Consider the following 21,050-nt stretch of genomic DNA (forward strand, 5'->3'; position numbering starts at 1 on the left):
GCGCTATTAGCGATTTAGCGGCTATTAAAGGCTTAGCAGATTAGCTGCTAAAAGGCTATTAGCGGTTTAGTGGCTTAGAAAAAGGGGGTGGGGAGCGAAAAAAAATCTCAAGACTCGCAAGACATTTTCGTCTTGCGAAGCAAGCCCATAGGGAAATTCGTCCTGCAAAGCGCATTGAAAAACGGAAAACCCTTTCGTCTAGCGGGTTTTCCGTCTTGTGAGGCATTCGTCTTGCGGGGCACCACTGTATTTCCCTTCTAAAGCCATCCAAGCTATCCTATGGTTGCGGATTCTGTACAGTGGCAAAGCTAGCTTCACCGGCGCCCGGAGCGGCGGCCATTCTGTGCACCTGGTGGGGGGGGGGAGCGTCTACACCCCCATCGTTCTGCCCGGACACTGAGGTCCAGCTCCAAGGGCCTTCTGGCGGTTCCCTCACTACAAGAAGCCAAGTTACAAGAATCAGGCAGAGGGCCTTCTCGGTAGTGGCACTCACCCTGTGGAACGTCCTCCCACCAGATGTCAAAGAGCAAAACAAGTTCCAGACTTTTAGAAGACATCTGAAGGCAGCCCTGTTTAGGGAAGCTTTTAATGTTTGGTGCATTACTGTATTTTAATATTTTGTTGGAAGCCGCCCAGAGTATGTAACCTGAGGTACCACTGTACAAGGTTGGACTCCACTCCAGATTCGTTCCAATCCTCTTTTAAAGCCACCCACGCCGGGGGCCCCATCACTGCATCCTGTGGGAAGGAGTTCCATAGTTTAACTCCACAAACCTGATGAGAACCAAAAAGGCGCATTGTGCAAATGGGTGAAACATGGTCAAATTTGCCCCGGAAACCCCCCAAAATAGGAACAAAGAAGACAAACACAGTAGCACCAGCCCATATTTATTTAGCTGCATTTGCGTTACATGTAAAATTTACCACTGTTCATTGAAGGTACCACAGTAGGAGGGGGACTGGCAAGGAACGTTTTTTAAAATGGAATACTTTTTTGTGGGGAGATCTCACAATTTGCAAGTCAATTGAAGATATGCTTGGGAGAACATGCCTGAAGTTGTATTTTCTAACTCAGCTGTACCAAACTGTGTCCCCTAGCCTTGCTCCAAGCTCCCATCAGCCCCCAGCCAACATGGCGGCTGGTCAGGAGTGATGGGGAGTTATAGCACAATAGCTGCAGGGGAATAACATTAGCGATCCTTGGTGTAACTTGCTGTCTAACTTTCACCTGCCCACATAATCTATGCAGGTGAGACTGCAATTTCACCCCTCTCCTCCCAACCAGGCTCCCTCTGTGGTCAGTACGGAATTGTTTAAATTGTGCAGGAACTGGTACCCAATTTTTATCATGTTCCTCTATGTTTTCCTCCCTCTGCTGGGCTGCCAGCTCTCACTTCAAGATTGCAAACCGCCTCGAACGGAAAAAAGCAACATATCAGTGCAAAAGAAAATAAGTTAAATAAATAAGACTTGAAGACAGTGCTGATTCTCTCCTGTGCAAAATGGTTGATCTGTTCATTCCACTAGATTAACTTTTTTTTAAAAAAGAACCCCTTTTGAAAACCACCAACCAATCTTCAGCACCGAATAATTAAATACAGTAACAATAAAGAACGAACAACAATTTTTCCTCAAAGCTATTTTAAACCACGCTGGTTTCCTCCTGGTTCACCAGAAGTACGGGGGGAAAAATCTCTCTGGAACAGAAGAACCATGTAGAATGAAATAAGTCTGTGCCTGTTTTGTATATCTGGTGCTGTGAACATCATACCCTGATTGTCTCTGCTGTGTTAAACTGGTGCTAGCTCATGCAAGGCTGTGGGAATCAGATGTGATGAAATTCCCTTTCAGCTAAGTCAGGCTTCTTCAACCTCGGCCCTCCAGATGTTCTGAGACTACAATTCCCATCATCCCTGACCACTGGTCCTGCTAGTTAGGGATCATGGGAGTTGTAGTCCCAAAACATCTGGAGGGCTGAGTTTCAGGAAGCCTGAGCTAATATTGGAATGTCCCCCACTTCAAGAAAAATCAGCTGGCCACGGGTGGGGCCTGCCTGGCACAACTCTTTCTGCTAGGAGGCCTACAACACCTTCCAGCAGAAAGAGTTGAAGGTCTTGTGTGGTCTACCTGGACTCTGATGGATGTACACTGGAGGGATGTGCAACCTGTGGCCTTCCAGATCTTGTTTGGAGCTCCAACTCCCATCCGCCCCAGCCACAATGGCCTGGGATGATGGGAGATGTAGTCCCAGGAACATCTGGAGGGCCACCGGTCCCCCACTTCCGATTTCAAGTGTTTGCATGAAGCCAGCCGTGTGCGAATGCGAAACGGCAGCAGATCCGTCACAGTAGATTGGGGTAGCCAAAACGATGCTCTGCAGATGTTGTGGACCCTCATCAGCCTCAGCCAACGAGGTGTGCTTTAGTTCAACAACATCTGGAGAGCAACGTCGCTGGCTCCAGTCTGTAAGCAGACGACAACCCAGGCTTCCCCGCAAGACTTAGGTTGCCTGTTTATACTTTGGTTTCTGCAGAGCCCTGGATCTGTGGTGATCTCAAATTAAGACGTCAATTGGGTTCCCCTTTCTTAGACCCAAAACACATCTCTCCTAGGTTTTCTGGGCCATGATGGTCACCTCAGAACTATCAGGGCTGGCTTTCGTAAACAAGAACAGGTTAAGAACAGGGGGACAGCATTCCTGTTCTCGAGTAATGCCCAGTGGATGAGGACAGGATCGCGACTAAATCCAGTGCTATACTACAGTTGGATTGGCGTGACGTTATTTCCCTGTGTACGGCTGCCGACAGGGTAGAACCATAAGATTGCTCCGCGTGGTCCCAATCCTTTGGGGCTGACTATCAAATTGGCTGGCTTGGTTGTTGCTGCAGTGCAAGAACTTTATATTTCTCACGGTAGCTGAAAAGGGGAGTCTTCATAATCCTCAGCGATTCCGCAGGAAGGATCCTGCACTGAGGTCATAACGGGTTTGAGGTATCCCATTACTCTTCCTTGTTGTTTTCCTGCAAATCGCTCTCTGCCCGTAACTTTTGGCTGTTGACTTCATTGTATTTCAACCAGTGTAGTATTTCCTCAGGAAGTTCAGGAGACTCCACCTATAAGAGCAGAGAAATAAGGGGATATTATGCCGTCTATATAACATCTTCGTGATGTTCTGCCTAAGGTTATAGCGTGCTGTGAATTTACCGCCTTGAAACTAGCGAAAATGCATAAAGGAGGGTCATAGAATCATAGAGTTGGAGGAGACCACAAGGGCCATCGAGTCCAACCCCCTGCCAAGCAGGAAACACCATGAGAGCACTCCTGACATATGGTTGTCAAGCCTCTGCTTAAAGACCTCCAAAGAAGGAGACTCCACCACACTCCTTGGCAGCAAATTCCACTGTCGAACAGCTCTTACTGTCAGGAAGTTCTTCCTAATGTTTAGGTGGAATCTTCTTTCTTGTAGTTTGGATCCATTGCTCCGTGTCCGCTTCTCTGGAGCAGCAGAAAACAACCTTTCTCCCTCCTCTATGTGACATCCTTTTCTATATTTGAACATGGCTATCATATCACCCCTTAACCCCCTCTTCTCCAGGCTAAACATGCCCAGCTCCCTTAGCCGTTCCTCATAAGGCATCGTTTCCAGGCCTTTGACCATTTTGGTTGCCCTCCTCTGGACACGTTCCAGTTTGTCAGTGTCCTTCTTGAACTGTAGTGCCCAGAACTGGACACAGTACTCCAGGTGAGGTCTGACCAGAGCAGAATACAGTGGCACTATTACTTCACCAATTTGTTATAGATGTGGGGTCATACTATCACACGTGGTGGACTTGTGCAATCATCAGGGAATTCTGGGATAATATCTATAATGAATTTAAGAAATTATTCAGACTTACCTTTAAAAAAACCCCCAGAGATCTTTCTTTTAGGCATTTTACCATTAGAAATTAAGAAAGACATAAGACCACTGTTCATGCATGCCACCACAGCAGCAAGAATTATTGTGGCGAGGAAGTGGGAAAACGAAACAATAATGACAATTACGGATTGGCAGATACTCATGTTAGAATATTTACAACTAGCAAAACTGACGGGAAGAGTTAGAGGAGTATTGAACCAGAAAATATTTGGAGAATGGAGAATATTTAAGGATTATATAAGATCATATTGTACCAATCACACCATATTAGCAGAACTTGAGTGATACTTGTAAATGCAACAAATACCGTTTGTGGAGTAGACGGGAGCGATATTAAAGAATATAAAACTGTGCGGAAAAAACGACAGTACAATGAGAATTCAACTTTTCCCTTTTCTTGCGAGGAATCCTATTCGGAATAAGGGAATTTCCTTTAAAAAAAGGGAAACGTTGACAGCTATGCGAATGACTGGAAGACTCGTTTTGTCAGAAGTCTTTTTTATTTAAGTGTTTAATTAAGTATTAATTAAGGGGTTTTTTTATGAATGTAAATTTGCTTTTCCTTCTTTCTTTTCCCTGTATTTTCTTCTTTTCTTTTTTCTTAATTCTTTTTTCTTTAATTTTCTTTTTGTAGTATGAGATTGTAAATTCTTTGTATAAGTGTGTAATTAAAATTAGTAAAGATTATTTAAAAAAAGTAAAGATTATTTTAAAAAACAACAACAACAGAGAAAGAAGATGAAATACTCCTAGGGGACAATGGGTGGCGGAATACAATATGAATCCGAGGAACAAAAGCTGGTTTTCACGTGGGGGGGGGAAAAAAGAAACAGCAATCCAGTTCTCAAAATCTGATTTCTTAACGTGAAAAAAGGGCCAAATTTGGTAACAAAATTGGAATTACTGCCACGGCACTTTCGGATATCTGAAACTTTTGAAAAACCCTTCGTACATGTTTCATCTGTTGCGTAATGATGCTAACGACCAGGTCGGGCGCGGTTGTGAGATGGGGACATAGATTTCCCCTGGATCTGGCCATTGTGCTGGAGGCGAGGGGTTTTCTCGGGCTGGGGGGGGGGGAGACCCTTTCCAGCTTCCCCAGGCCCAGGAAGTGGATCACAGCTTCCCTGTCTATATAATAATAATAATAATAATAATAATAATAATAATAATAATAATAATTTTTATTTATACCCTCCCTGGCCAGAGCCAGGCTCAGGGCAGCTAACACCAATAAAATCACAGTAAAAAACATGGTAGGGGAAAAACCCCCAATTTAAAATACAAGTTAAAATGCAATTTAAAATGCAGCCTCATTTTAAAAGTAGCCGATAAATCAAGACCATAAGGGGAGGGAAAAGACAAGGGTCAGACTGAGTCCAAACCAAAGGCCAGGCGGAACAGCTCTGTCTTGCAGGCAAAAAGATGTCAAGTCCCGCAGAGCCCTAGTCTCTTGTGACAGAGTGTTCCACCACGTCGGGGGCCAGTGCTGAAAAGGCCCTGGCCCTAGTTGAGACCAATCTAACCACCTTGCGACTTGGGACCTCCAAAATGTTGTCATTTGTGGACCTTAAGGTCCTCCACGGGGCATACCAGGATTCGGCCAATGTTGTCGTACGTAGGTAGAAATACAGATACATAAACGAATGCAAATTTGGCACTGTATCTCTCTGTTTGTCGCTTAAAGAAGGCAGATTTCCAGGGGGGTGCTGAGTAATTTTTTCCTGGAAACGTGGCAGTAGGCCAAATAAGTTTGGGAACCTCTACTGTAACCAATGCACCACAGGGGCCACTCACTAATTTTTTGCAACTCACTGCCGTACCGCTCAAGATTTCCTCATTTATATATCTGCCAGCTAAGAGATCACTTCAAGAAACTGACAAGGCAGGCTTGAGTCCACCAACATTTTGAGTAAGTAGTAAACCTCATAACAGGGTGGATAAAATAAATGATTTAAAATTTATTTATTTATTTATTTATTTATTTATTTATTTAAATCTTTTTTTTATTTAAATCAGATTTTAAAAATAAAATGCTTTTGGAGGAAAAACCTTTCTAAAGATAGTTTTCTATTTAAGTTACATTATAGTCCAAAGGCTATTCATCAGGAAATAAGGGTTTATTTTAAGTTTTTCATGTGTGCTAAAACTCAGTCTAAGGTTTTTTTTTTAATTGTTTAACCGCATCAGTTAACAAACATGGATACATCTGCTATAGTCTTATTGCTTTAGTTAAATAATTTGTTCAAATTGTTTTTAAGGAAATGATTATTTTTCTCCTTCCAATAAAGTACAGCAGAAAAGTTGTCCAAATATAAACAGTTGACTTTTTAAACCTCACAATATTTCATAATTACCTGTCTACGTATTTCTAATAGTATAACCAAATCTGTAATTTTTGATATTACTATAAAAAGTACTCTGAAAGTTTATTATTCCAAAAATGAAATCTTCATCAGGTTGTTAAATATTAAGATTACACCAGCAACAATGAGTCTTTCTGGGGGGAAAAAGATTAAAATCAAGCCTTACTGACCAGTGTTTTAAATCTTGATCTAAATTGTGATTTCAATTGATTTGATTGAAATCAAATCCACCCTGCCTGTTAAGCCTTTAAGGTGTAGTAAGACTGTTTGGTGACAGCAGCCACGAAATTAAAAGACGCTTGCTTCTGGGGAGAAAAGCAATGACAAACCTAGACAGCATCTTAAAAAGCAGAGACATCACCTTGCCAACAAAGGTTTGTATAGTAAAAGCTATGGTTTTCCCAGTAGTGATGTATGGAAGTGAGAGCTGGACCATAAAGAAGGCTGATCGCCGAAGAATTGACGCTTTTGAATTATGGTGCTGGAGGAGACTCTTGAGAGTCCCATGGACTGCAAGAAGATCAAACCTCTCCATTCTTAAAGAAATCAGCCCTGAGTGCTCACTGGAAGGACAGATTGTGAAGCTGAGGCTCCAAGACTTTGGCCACCTCATGAGAAGAGAAGACTCCCTGGAAAAGACCCTGATGTTGGGAAAGATGGAGGGCATAAGGAGAAAGGGACGATAGAGGACGAGATGGTGGGACAGTGTTCTTGAAGCTACCAGCATGAGTTTGACCAAACTGCGAGAGGCAGTGGAAGACAGAAGTGCCTGGCGTGCTCTGGTCCAGGGGGTCACGAAGAGTCGGACATGACTAAACGACTAAACAACAACAACAAGACTGTTTGCTGTTTCTATAATCCTATGTCACAGACTTCTGTCAATCCACTGGGACACAGCAGTGAGCATGCAATGGTATTCTCCCCTGAGCATCTTCCAAGAGCCTTATTAATGCAATTTCTCCTTGCCAGAAGCTCTGTAAATTACATAGCTGGCTCATTCGTAACTACTGGTAATTAGGAGGTTGTTTCTCTTCTCCTATGAATTCTGCTTCTCTGCTCATGGTGATATCAGGGAGCTCATGGTTTGTCCCTGACATGCTAGCTTTCTAGGTGAAAGGCATTTGCGGGTGGCGGCATGTTAACCTTTAATTATATAGGATTTACGCAATGCTTCATCATCAAAAGCATAGGTCCATAAAAGAACATTGTTCATGTACGGAATAACGACGGCCAGAATTTTAGTAGCAAGAAATTGGAAAAACATGGAAGATTGGCAGATCCTAATGGTAGAATATCTGCAGCTAGAGAAAGCGACAGGAAGGGTAAGAGGCCAACCAAAACAAAAAGTCTATAAGGATTGAGAAACCTTTAGAAAATTATGGAATAAAAGGAAACATCTTGGCAGAATTAGACTGGTCCCTGTATTGTATAAATACAAGTTTGTAGGGAGGTAAAAAGAAGCTATATAAGAAATATGTAACTGTGTGATATAAAGTAATGGATAAAGTACAGTGAGATTAATTGGAAGTCATTTTTAATTTTCTTCTCTACAAGTTTTATAATTGTTTTCAGGACCAGGAACATATTTGATGATAGTTATATTAATCTTGTTGTATCTTATGGTGCGGTGGTTTGTTTGATTCTTCTGTTATTTGTTTGTTTGTTTGTCTGTATGTTTGTTTACTTGTTTGTCCTTCTGTTTTTTCATAAATGTATTTATTTTAAATTAATAAAGATACGATATATAGATATATAAAAGCAGAGGTTGGCAACCTAAGGCCCATGGGCTGGAAGCGGCTCATGAGGGTTGCTTAACCGGCCTCTGAGCTGCCCACTCAGTGAGTCCCCGAGCGCTGCACTAAACTGTTGCAGCGTGGCGCGGGGGCTCTCTTACACGGCTCCAGAAATCGCTTCTGTGCATGCCCAGACACTGGAAATCGCATCTACGCACTTCCGCAGCACCGGAAATCGCTTCTGCACATGCCCAGATGCCAAAAACTGCTTCTGCGCAGGCATGATTTCCGGCGTCTGGGCATGCGCAGAAGCGATTTCCGGTGGCGCGCTCAGCGGCCCGGCCCACGGAGGATCTCCACGGGAGTGATCCGGCCCATGTCCGGTAAGCCTTGCCGACCTCTGATCAAAACCTCTAAGCTGTTACACAAAACGTAATACGTGCGTTATAAACGCTGATGGAATCAGGTGTCAAGAACACGCTTCCCTGAAAATGTTCCAATTAAAAATCAGCCGTTTTAGAAGGACCTTGGATCCTGAACGTCTTGGGAGTCGAACGTTTCGGCTCCCAAATGCCGCAAACCCAGAAGTGGCTGTTCCGGTTTGTGAACGTTCTTTGGAAACCAAACATCCGACGGGGCTTCTGATTGGCTGTGGGAGCCTCCTGCAGCCAATCGGAAGCTGCGCTTTGGTTTCCGAACGTTTTGGAAGTCAAACGGACTTCCGGAACAGATTCCATTCGACTTCCTTAATTATTTTTTTAAAAAAATAACATATAAAACACATACATATACATTTACACAATACACATACACAACACACTAATTTTCATAACATAAAACATTACTACATTACTCTATATAATACATTACTACATTACTCTATATAATACCTACCTATACTGTACATTTCAACATACCTACACACCTACCCCACACAGACACCCACCAAGTGACTTGACTTCCAGCCATTCTTGTTACGCTACTTTATTTTCCCAACTAGCTTAAACGCATTTCATTATTTCCTTAATCTCTTCTTTTATCTTAACTTTACTCTCCTTTCACTCTAATCCTTTTCTGGATTCACTCAGTATCTGTCAGAAATTCTACTTTTTCCACACAAATGTTGATGTATTCCTTAAAAATAGCCCATTCATTAGTCACTTTTTGTACCATATCTCCTCTTATCCTCCCTGTTAGTTCGGCAATATGGAAGTATTCCATCATTTTAGATAACCAGTCTGTTTTAGTTGGGAAGCTGCTGCTTTTCCAATTTTTAGTAATCAATAACCTTGCCGCTGTAGTTGCATACATAAATATTCCATTCGGCTTCCAAGATACGACTGTATACATTAAAAAAAAGGCCAGCAGGATTTTGGCCTGTTTGGATCCTAATGGCGCAGCTGCGCTTGTCATAGTGGGTATAATTATGGCCTCTCTACCCTTCCCATTGGGGATGCGGGTGGCGCTGTGGGTTAAACCACAGAGCCTAGGGCTTGCTGATCAGAAGGTTGGCGGTTCGAATCCTGCGACGAGGTGAGCTCCCGTTGCTCGGTCCCTGCTCCTGCTCACTGTAGAGGAATCAGCACAAAGTGTTTCCATAGTTTTATCCATGGAACTCCCTGCCACAAGAGACAATGCTGGGCACCAGCTTTTGAAAGAGGGCTAGACAAATTCACAGAGAAGAATTCTTCTTATGTCCCCATGCATGTTGAATTGTCTGAGGAGATCGATGGAAACCTTAAATTAGACAGTCCGGCCTGGCTCAGCTGAATTTGCTCGCACATGCCTTACAAATCGGTGGCATGAGATTTCCATAGATTAACCAGACTTTGAGTACCTCTTCTTGTCTACCCTGAACCTTATTTAATTCCACCGTTGCTCACCGGACTGGCAAGACGGTTTGAGCATATTACACTGATCCTGGTCCGATTGCACTGGCTACCAGTTAGTTTCCAGGCCCCATTAAAAGTGCTGGTTTTGACCTGTAAAGCCTTCACATACCTCTTTCCATATGAACCTACCTGGACCTTGAGATCATCTTCTGAGGCCCTCCTTCGTGTGCCTCCTCCCTGAGAGGTCCGGAGGGTGGCAACACGAGAACGGGGCCTTCTCTGCAGTGGCTCCCCATCTGTGGAATGCTCTCCCCAGGGAAGTTCACCTGACACCTTTAGGCGCCAGGCAAAACGTTCCTTTTTAACCAGGCCTTTGGTTGATCCGATTTCCATCCTATGCCCTTTTAAAGTGGTTTTTTTTTGGGGGGGGTGTCTTATTTTTATTAGGTATTTTATGGTTTTATATCTTGATTTTATTCTGTGAACCGTCCTGAGACCCCTGGGGGGAAAGGGCAGTACAGTGGTGCCCCACAAGACGAATGCCTCGCAAGACGGAAAACCCGCTAGACGAAAGGGTTTTCCGTTTTGGAGGTGCTTCGCAGGACGAATTTGCTATGGGCTTGCTTCGCAAGACGAAAATGTCTTGCGATTCCTGGGGGTTTTTTTCGCTCCCCACCCCCTTTTTCTAAGGCACTAAGCTGCTAATAGCCTTTTAGCAGCTAATCCGCTAATCCCTTAAGCCTTTAATAGCCGCTAATAGCCGCTAAACCACTAATAGCGCTAATCCACTAATGGGCTTGCTTCGCAAGACAAAAAAACTGCTAGACGAAGAGACTCACGGAACGGATTCTTTTCGTCTTGCGAGGCACCACTGTATATAAATTCAATAAGACAAACAAACAACAGTGCTAAATGTTTAGGTTTAGTGAATTATTAGGATCCGAAGAAAAATTTTGCACCCACTCGGCCTACCCTAGCCCTTGGACGTGGCCAGGATTTCTATTTTTTTTTTGGGGGGGGGGTGTTGCAGAATTTTGTTGGGGGGGCAGATCCACGAATATCACGGAAAAGCACGCCATTATCTGAGGTTCAGGGACGTGGGTGGCGCTGTGGGTTAAACCACAGAGCCGATCAGAAGGCCAGTGGTTTGAATCCCTGCGATGGGGTGAGCTCCCATTGCTCGGTCCCTGCTCCTGTCCACCTAGCAGTTCGAAAGCACGTCAAAGTGCAAGTAGATAAATAGGTACCTCTCCAGCGGGAAGGTAAAGGCGTTTCCGTGCGCTGCTCTGGTTCGCCAGAAGCGGCTCAGTCATGCTGGCCACATGACCCAGAAGCTGCACGCCGCTCCCTCGGCCAATAAAGCGAGATGAGCGCCGCAACCCCAGAGTCGTCCTAATGGTTAGGGGTCCCTTTACCTGAGATTCTGTCCCAACCCCAAAAGAAGCTCAGCAACTTTGGCTGCCCCCCAAGAACCAAAATCCTGGCTAGGCTCATCCCCCCCCCCCCCCCGGTTCCGACTCACCTTCCTGCGGCAGAGGATCTCGACGGCTTGCGCGGGGCTGGCCCCCACCACGTGCAGCCGGACGTGGAGCACGGCGCACACGAAGCCGTCCCGTGCGCGCACGAAGCGCTGCTCCAGGACGAAGGCGCGCGCGTCCCAGCCCAGCAGCCTGGTGCGCACGTCGAAGCGCTCGAGCAGGTGCAGCGAGCGGCGGTAGCGGCACGTCGAGGCGGCCAGCACCGTGTGCGCGCCTAAGCCCCGGACGGCGCGCAGCAGCCCGCAGCGGGTGAAGTGCGCCAGGCGCGCCAGGTCCGCCTCGCGCGGGTAGCGCGCGTTGTTCATGTGCACCAGGCAGTCCAGGTCCGACGGCAGCACCCGGCTGGCGAAGCTCTGCTCCTCCAGCAAGTCCCACACCGTGGGCAGCGCCCAGCGCGCGTACAGCAGCGTCACGGGCACCCGCAGCAGGTACCAGCCGTCCAGCAGGGCGAACAGGGCGGCCAAGGCCCCCAGAGCCCACGCCAGCTCCGCCATGGCGCAAAGGAAAGAAGAGCTGGGCGCGCCGTCGAGGCGGTGCTTGCAGAGGAAACCGGCTGCGCGCGTGGGAAGCTGCGCTTGCAGCCGTCTTGCAAAGCCGGCGCCGGGGAGCGAAGGTCACCGGCACGGTTCCTCCTCCTCTTCCTTCTGCCGTCTTCCGCCCTCCTCCTCCATTGCGCGCCGAGCCGCCTCTCCGGCTTCCTGCGCAGCTTCAGCGTTTTCCTCGGCCGGCCTTATGTAACGATGATGCCGCTTTCTCGCTTGCACGAGTCTGCTGGACAGCTCCCCCTTGCGCGCCGCCAGCTCTCTGCAAAATTATTTTTTTTATTTTTTCAACAGTTAAAAAAAATGAGACACCTTCCAGGAATTTTATAATATGTGAAATTTATCATATGCCTTTTCTTGTGGTTCGGCTGTTTAGCTTTTTTTATTATTACTTATGTTGTTAATAGAAGGTGATTGTTTTACTACCCAGACCCTGAGATCTTCATTTTTTAAAATCATTTTTATTGATTTTCCAGTAAAAACAGCCAATCAACATATCCACATCAATATCCAATTAAAAACAAGAAACTAAAATTTTAAAAAAGACCAAATTGTAATCCAAATGGTAATTATTGATTTTTCCCCATAGTCTGGACCTCTGAATCTTCAATCCTGCCTCTTCTCCTTGTTTTCATGTTTTCCACCTTCTGCTCTTAACGCTTTAAAGTTCTAAACCCTGAGATCATCTTCTGCGTCTCCTCCTTGAGAGGTCTGGAGGGTGGCAACACCAGAGCAGGGCCTTCTCTGTGGTGGCTCCCTGTCTGTGGAATGCTCTCCCCAGGGAAGTTCGCCTGGCGCCTTCATTATACACATTATACACCTTTAGGCTCCAGGCAAAAGCGTTGTTTTACTGATGATTTGTTAATTGTTTTATATGATTTATGTTGTGATTGTGATGCGCTACGATGTTATCATTCATTGCATGTAAGTTGCTTTGTGACTCGTGTGAGGGAAAAGCAGCATAAAATAGCAGTTTAAAAATAGCTAAAAATACAACAATTTACAAGATACAATAATTATAAGAAGAAGCCAGAATAAGAGCAGGGAGACAAGAGTCGCCGAACAGCAGGTTAAAACAACTAGAATTATAAGTATTACTAAAGCAATCTTGTTGAAGAGTGGGGAAGAAGAGTCATGTTTCTGAAACACAAGATTTCATAAACGGAATAGTAATTGTGCCTCTATAAGGTTTGCATAGAAATATAAGCATTGAAATGAAATGAAGAAACGTGGACCCCTTTCTTTAACGATGTTAATGACCAAAATCAAGACCTTGTTCTATCAATAGCTCCATCTTCTCAGTGGCGAGGTTACATTAAGTAATATGTTTGAATGCTGAATGTGTTGTGTGTGTGCGTGATGATGGATACAGAACATAATGTGATCGACAGACGGGATTCTTTAAAAAAACACTTTTATTTAAATCCCTAAAACAGCCAATTCTAACAAATAAGGTAGGCTAAAACATCGGTTTACAAATGCTAACAGCATTGCAACAAGAAAGGGGCAAGTGCTGTAGGAGCAGAAAGATATTTATTTATTCGCAAACCGTTCTCAGTTTTCAAGCACCGCCTGTCTCCTGAATGATCCCTCTGACGCGGTACTTGAGGCGCTCAGACCCCACTTGCGGTTCAGGGCTCCTGCCATCTCAAGCCCACCCTGTGAAACAATTCTTCCATGTCTTTTCAGGGACAGCTGGAGCGCCCCTGTCACAACCTCCTATTTCAGAAATCCTTCTCTTCCAGAAATCAGATTGCAAAATGTCGTTTCCTTGCCTTGGTATTTAAATCACAGTACTTGGTTAGCGAGGAAGCAAATTTATAAACCCTGGTTTATTTATTGCTAAGGACATCTAGCACTCTAGGCATGCAAAATGGTTTTGCAATCCTGATCCGGCCCATCCTCGCAAGGGTAGGCCTTAAAATAATTTTTAATGTTTTTAACTGCTAAGCAGGTTACAGGCTGAAGGTGTGCCGGGTAGTGATTATACAGCCCTGATATCCACTCTCTTGTGCAATTATTTCCCCAAAGTTTCTTGACCCCTTGATGTCCGTTTGAAGGGAGAACGGCAACAAACCTTTGGAAACATCCTGGAAATTGCTTTTCCTGCTCTAGATTACACGGCCAAGTTTTTTCCCCCCTTCCCCTCTTCTGTTTCCTGGGCGATGTTCCTCCAAAATCCACCCGCCCTCTTCCTGAAGCCTTACAGTCTGGTCCACAGGAGGCCAAAAGCGAGGGCAGCTATAAAAGCCGTGGCGGAGGTTGCGGCCCTGGCCTGTTGCCCGGAGCCAACGTTGCAGAGGTCGGTGTCACAACAGTAGACCGGGCGAGTTTCACCGATGCCATCTGGCTCAGAAGGCACGCAGTTTTTGGCGCAGGATTTGGTGACGGTGATGTTTCCGAAAAAGGGGTATCCTGGAGGGAGAATGAGAGAAGGTGGAGAAGGGAGGCTTTTCAGTGATGCTGCCTTGTTCTTCAAAGCAAGGTAGCTCAGTCGGTAGAGCATGAGACTCTCAACCTCGGGGACATGGGTTCGAGACTCAGGTTGGGCAAAAATATCCCTGCACTGCAGAGGGTTGGGCTGGAAGACCCATGTGTTCCCTTCCAACTCTACAATTCTGTGATTTTATGAAATATCCTAGTTCCTGTTGTTAGGGATGTTGGGAGGCCGTTCTTTGATTAGCCAACGGCTTGCCAAATGTCCCGGATGACCTATCCGAGGCCAGCTAATAAACAGGAGCTAATAAACAGGAGATGCACTCCTGATGGCTAGAAATCTCTCTGCAACCTTGGAATGCAATGCGCACCACAGTTTGGGACGGTGACACTCCCTTGGGAATGGGGAGGCAGAGAAAGACTGAGATAAGGGTGCTTTGGCGAAAGCATCCCAGGTGCGCAGTGGCTCAGTTGTCAAGGCCATGTGTGCCTAGCTTCAATATTAGGGGGTGCAAATCACAAGTGGGCTTAAAACATATAAATTGGTTAATTAATCACTTAGAGCTTCTTACACCCCTGTTACGAGCTCTTGTAGTGCTCCAGTCTCATAATTTTTTTATATTTATGATTTTCAGTTTTATACATTTTACCTTCATTTCAACATTTTAGAACTTGACTTCCCTCTTCCTGCGGTTCCTTAAATTTATTTTTAATATTTTCCGCATATCCAAATTAACTTAATTTGACCGTTTATTCATCTACTTTAAATATATAATAACTGCAGGATATTACAATAATCCTGCCAATGATCTTATCTGTTTACAGGTGGTTTTTTTGGTAAATAGTCAATAAACCATTTCCCACTTCTTTTATAAAAAGCTTGCCATCTTGATTTCTTATTTAACCATTGTCATAATGAACATCATTACATTTATATCACAACTCTCCTCCAAGGTAGGCTAAGCTGAGAGACAATGACTGGCCCAAGGTCACCCAGTGAGTGGGAATTTGAACCCTCGCCTCCCAGGTCCCAGTCCGACACTCTAACCACTACACCCCACTGCCTTCAATGGAGGGAGGCAGCACAGTTCATGAAACTGCCCTCTTCTGTTGAGATGAACAGATCCCGCCCAGATTGGATCACTTGCATGAAGCCAGTGGCTGCAGGATCAAGGAAGATACCCCAGGTTCCAGTGATTTTGAATGCAAATCGTGAAAGTGATTCTTTAACTGTGCTTGGAGCGGGTTGGGCTAGATGAGCTTTGAAGGTCCCTTCCACCTCTACGATTCTATAAAAGGCCAATGCAGGAACAGAGGAAAGGGTCAGCCTTTGCCAACTTGGCGCCCCCTCCACAGGGTTCTGGGATACAACACGCAACAGCCGGCACAACCAATGGCCAAATGGGATTTGCGGTTCGAAACCAGGGTGCCCCTGTTTGGCGGAGGTTTTGATCCACGGTTTTGGTTGCTTCCCCATATCCTTACCTGAATCCACCGAGTGCACCGTTATCTTGCAGTGTGTGCTCTCTGCGGAGCAGTTGACGAAAGTCAGGCAGTTGATGAGGTCGGTGGGGTCTTGGCAGCTATAACACTGCAAACAGAGCCCTGTAAGAGGAGGAAAGGGAATTGGAGTGTCAGCCCTGGAGCTGCGTTTTCACCTCTGGTGACTTTGGTTCTGTCTGCACTACACCATTAAATGTGCCAAATCGCTGCAAGGATTGTCAGAAAAAGGTAAAGGTAAAGGGACCCCTGACCATTAGGTCCAGTCGTGACCGACTCTGGGTGTTGCAGCGCTCATCTCGCTTTATTGGCCAAGGGAGCCAGCATAAAGCTTCCGGGTCATGTGGCCAGCATGACTAAGCCGCTTCTGGCAAACCAGAGCAGCTCACGGAAATGCCGTTTACCTTCCCACCGGAGCGGTACCTATTTATCTACTTGCACTTTGACGTGCTTTTGAACTGCTAGGTTGGCAGGAGCAGGGAACGAGCAACGGGAGCTCACCCCGTTGCAGGGATTCGAACTGCCGACCTTCTGATCTGCCGCTCCAGAGAAGCGGACACGGAGCAATGGATCCAAACTACAAGAAAGAAGATTCCACCTAAACATTAGGAAGAACTTCCTGACAGTAAGAGCTGTTCGACAGTGGAATTTGCTGCCAAGGAGTGTGGTGGAGTCTCCTTCTTTGGAGGTCTTTAAGCAGAGGCTTGACAACCATATGTCAGGAGGGCTCTGATGGTGTTTCCTGCTTGGCAGGGGGTTGGACTCGATGGCCCTTGTGGTCTCTTCCAACTCTATGATTCTATGATTCTAAGTTCTAGGCTCTCTGGTTTAACCCACAGCGCCACCCACGTCCCTATTGAAACTGCCATACACTGAGTCAAACCACATTCCTCCATCGAGCTCGGTAGTTCCTACACTGGCTGGCAGCTGCTCTCCATGGTGTCAGGAAGGTTCCTATTTCATGTGCTACCTAGAAATTCAGGGGAATGAACCTAAGAATTTCTGCATTTAAAGCAGCTGCTCAACTACTGAGCTATAGATCTATCTAGGTCAGTGTTTCTCAACCTTGGGTCCCCAGATGTTGTTGGACTACAACTCCCATCATCCCTGAGCTCTGGCCTTGCTAGGGATGATGGGAGTTGTAGTCCCAAAACATCTGGGGACCCAAGGTTGCGAAAGGCTGATCTAGGTAAAGGTAAAGGACCCCTGGATGGTTAAGTCCAGACAAAGGTGACTATGGTGTTGCGGCGCTCATCTCGCTTTCAGACCGAGGGAACTGGTGTTTGTCCACAGACAGCTTTCCAGGTGATGTGGCCAGCAGGACTAAACCGCTTCTGGCGCAAAAGAACACTGTGACGTAAGCCAGAGCACACGGAAATGCCATTTACTTTCCCACCACAGTGGTATCTATTTATCTACTTGCACTGGCATGCTTTCGAACTGCTAGGTTGGCAGAAGCTGGGGCAGAGCAACAGGAGCTCACTCCGTCGCGGGGATTCGAACTGCCGACCTTCTGATCAGGAAGCCCAAGAGGCTCAGTGGTTTAGATTGCAGCGCCACCTGCGTCCTGGACAGATCTATCTAGTGAGCCCTGATTCATGAGTCGTATGTTGAAGCTTTCCTTTCTCTTTCATCCTGAGACATCAAGCACCAAGAAACCATGGGTTCATGCCATGGAGGCTTACTCAGAGTAGAACCACTGAAACGAATAATTCCAGGTGGATCACATCCATTAATGCCAATGGGTCTACTCTGAGTAGGACTAACACCGGCTACAACCCCATGTTCTTTCCCTCTATCAAATCACGGACTCAAAGTTCTTATTATTACTAATAATTAATTCCCGTTAATTCCCCTGTTACAGAAGCCAATCAAGAACTTACTTATGAGGACCCCACAGCTTCACAAAAAAGGCTGAGCCCTATCAATTCTATTGTTGTTGTTATTATTAATATTATTAATATTATTTGTATTATTTGTAGATCTCAGATATACAACAGATCAACAGAAATACAAGATAAAAAACACAAAATACATAATGAAAACAAGGACGGGACAAAACCAGTAACCAACCCACCCCTCCCACTTTAGTTGTGATTTCAGCATCGAAGGTGCTTGGGCTGCATTTTAAATTGCATTTTAACCTGTATTTTAAATTGGTCCCCCCCCCTTATGTTTTTATTGTAATTTTACTGGTGTTAGCCGCCTTGAGACCGGCTCTGGCCGGGGAGGGCAGGGTATAAATAAAATTTATTATTATTATTATTATTATTATTATTATTATTATTATTAGGCTAGAACAGGGGTAGGCAACCTAAGGCCCGTGGGCTGGATGTGGCCCAATTGTTTTCTCAATACAGCCTACGGACGGTCTGGAAATCAGCGTGTTTTGAAATGAGTAGAACATGTCCTTTTATTTAAAATGCATCTCTGGGTTATTTGTGGGGCATAGGAATTTGTTCATTATTTCCCCCCCCCAAAATATAGTCCGGCCTCCCACATGGTCTGAGGGACGGTGGACCAGCCCCCTGCTGAAAAAGGTTGCTGACCTCTGGGCTAGAAGACCCGTTGGTTCCCTTCCAATTCTACAATTCCACGATTTCTAAGAAACCGTAAAGGTAAAGGGACCCCTGACCATTAGGTCCAGTTGTGGCCGACTCTGGGGTTGCGGCGCTCATCTCGCTTTACTGGCCGAGGGAGCCGGCGTACAGCTTCTGGGTGATGTGGCCAGCATGACTAAGCCGCTTCTGGTGAAACCAGAGCAGCGCACGGAAACGCCATTTAAGAAATCGCAGAGCACCCCTGAGATTGTACAGAGTGCAGCTCCAGATTCTCAGTCTTGGGTGGCCATAGCCGGCCACGACACCTCCTTGAGAGCAGGGTTCAGCTTCTCTTTCCTTCACACAATCATTCCAGTTTCACAGCCAAGCCACCGGCAACACCCCGAGATAGAATTGAATCTTACCAAGTTTTAAGGATGCCAGGAAGGCCAGCGCAACAGCCAGGAATGCTTTCATCCTTGCAGGCAAACTCTGGATGCTTCTGGAAGCTCCTCTGCACTCGTTCCAAGTCCCTGCCGGGCTCTGCTGGGACCTTATTATATACCTGGCCACAGCCCTTTTCCTGTCCTGTGGTCAGTTGTGCTGTCAAGGAGAAAGGGCTCTCTCAGTCGCTGAGAAGAAGATATGCCTTTGTTTGCAGCCACACCTCCTCCATCCTCCACCCAGTTCTTCTAGGGACATGCCCAGGAGCGAACAAGAGGGAACAGAGAAGTGTCAGTCAGAAAAAAAGAAAAGAAAAAAGCACACAGGCTTGATCTGGGACAGAAGTAGACCTGAAGGGTTGCCTGTAGCTCATTGTTGGAGATCTGTGCAGACAGTCCTCTCTGACGATAGCTGTCAACTTTTCCCTTTTCTTGTGAGGAATCCTATTCGGAAGAAGGGAATTTCTCTTAAAAAAAGGAAAACATTGACAGCTATATCTCTGACGCACCTTCTTGTCTGCTGGGGTCTTGACGGTGCAAAAGCCATTTGTGGTGAGGGTTATCGATACCGGTGAATTTTTCACCTTTCCACTTCCCCAAATGAGGGGTGCTAAAAACTGGTAGCATGACTTTGGCCTATTTTGGTCGAATCAATGCAATTTCGTTTTGCTTGGTGTGTAAAATTGCACACAGATACCATTGAAAATGATTGCCCCAGTACTTGCAGCTATGTATTGTTACTGATTGATTGATCTATATTTAGGTTTTCGCCTGACATTTCAGGAGAGAAAAGTCTTTTGTTTTGCGAAAGCTGTTTCTGTGCTTCTTCGTCAAACCAAGCTAGATATTGTGCAATCACAATAAATAAATAAAAGCAGATTTGAATTCCTCGAAACCCAAAGCACGTTTTGCAAGAAGAGATTTGCAAATGCTAAGTTTCGGCCCCTGAAATGAGACACTCTATTAATGCAGCCTCGTTAATGCTGAGTAGAGGCGATATTCTGAAAATATTGGCCCATTAAGATTATTATTCCAGGTGGTGAATGCAGATGGGTCAGTTTTGTACAAAATCAGAGCCCACAGAGACTTCGTACAGTAGACGAGTCCCGAGGGATGGAAATGTGGAGATGAGGATTTGGCGAGGAGAGGTGGGCTTTTGGTGGCAGAAGTATCTCGAAGGGATGAACGCAACACCCAGGCGGGACAATTCAGTATAAAATCAGAGCCTGTGTACATAAGAACACAAGAAGACCTGTCTCTTGTTCTCACAGCTGCTAGCCAGATGAGGAAACCCCCAAGCAAAATCTAAACACAAAAGCATCTGTCAGCTCCTCTGCATTCCAGAAACTGGGATTCCCTTTTCTTATTCTTTTTATAAATACATCTTTATTGGTTTAAAATACAATCTTACTATAAAGGTAAGCACAACAAAGTTAAGCACAGAAAAGAAAAGAAGAAGAAAAAAGAAAGGAGGGGGGGGGAAAAGAATTCTCCGCATCAAAAAGTACAAAAAGTTTAAAAGTATCTAGAAAAGAAAAAGAAAATAACAACTAAAAGCACCTGATATTTATACAACATCATGTCTTATCCAATAAAGTCTTCCAATCGTTCTCATTCTACTTTTTCTATTGTCTTGATTTTATCACACAGTTTGTTTTATATCTTTTTCCGTCAGAAACTGGGATTCCAAAGTATTGCTACCTCCTTCTGTGGAGGCAGAGCATAGCCATTGGGGCTGGTAGCCATCAATCACAGAATTGTAGAGTTGGAAGGGACACCCAGGGTCATCTAGTCCAACCCCCTGCAATAGTCCCCTCCCCTTCCGTGAATCCGCCAAATCCTCTTTTAAAGCCTTCCAGCTTGGAGACCGTTTTTTGCATGTGTACAGAACCTAGCAGTCTGCTGGTAAACCAGGAGAAATTTTCATTGGCAAGTTCCCACTGTGGCAGAGGCAGCTCAGACCTGCGGGTATAAGGCACTATATAAATTCAATAAACAACAGCAGCAGCAGCAACAACAACAACAACAATAATAACAACATACTTCTCCTGGTATGTCCCACGGAGGACCTTACGGTCTTCAAATAAAAACATATTGGAGGTCCCGGGCCACAGGGAGGTTAGGCTGGCCTCAACCAGAGCCAGGGCCTTTTCGGCTGTGGCCCCAACCTGGTGGAATGCTCTCCCACGAGAGACTAGGGC

General features: G+C 45.4%; 2 protein-coding genes across 2 annotated transcripts; both read right to left on the reverse strand.

Moving 5' to 3' along the window:
• Positions 1 to 872: 872 nt before the first annotated feature.
• On the reverse strand, positions 873 to 12,171 carry THEM6 (thioesterase superfamily member 6). The gene is made up of 2 exons (XM_083449101.1): positions 11,373 to 12,171; positions 873 to 3,113 (listed from the first exon to the last, which is right to left on the reverse strand). Exons 1-2 carry the CDS (start codon positions 11,880 to 11,882, stop codon positions 3,000 to 3,002), a joined length of 624 nt encoding a protein of 207 aa, XP_083305227.1. The 5' UTR covers positions 11,883 to 12,171; the 3' UTR covers positions 873 to 2,999.
• A 1,898-nt stretch (positions 12,172 to 14,069) lies between these two features.
• Positions 14,070 to 18,902, reverse strand: LOC310681388 (ly6/PLAUR domain-containing protein 2-like). The gene is made up of 3 exons (XM_083449116.1): positions 18,832 to 18,902; positions 15,852 to 15,971; positions 14,070 to 14,345 (listed from the first exon to the last, which is right to left on the reverse strand). Exons 1-3 carry the CDS (start codon positions 18,881 to 18,883, stop codon positions 14,134 to 14,136), a joined length of 384 nt encoding a protein of 127 aa, XP_083305242.1. The 5' UTR covers positions 18,884 to 18,902; the 3' UTR covers positions 14,070 to 14,133.
• Between the last annotated feature and the right edge of the window lie 2,148 nt (positions 18,903 to 21,050).

Source organism: Podarcis tiliguerta (genome assembly GCF_965153285.1).
Source record: "Podarcis tiliguerta genome assembly, chromosome: 7".
Taxonomy (NCBI): domain Eukaryota; kingdom Metazoa; phylum Chordata; class Lepidosauria; order Squamata; family Lacertidae; genus Podarcis; species Podarcis tiliguerta.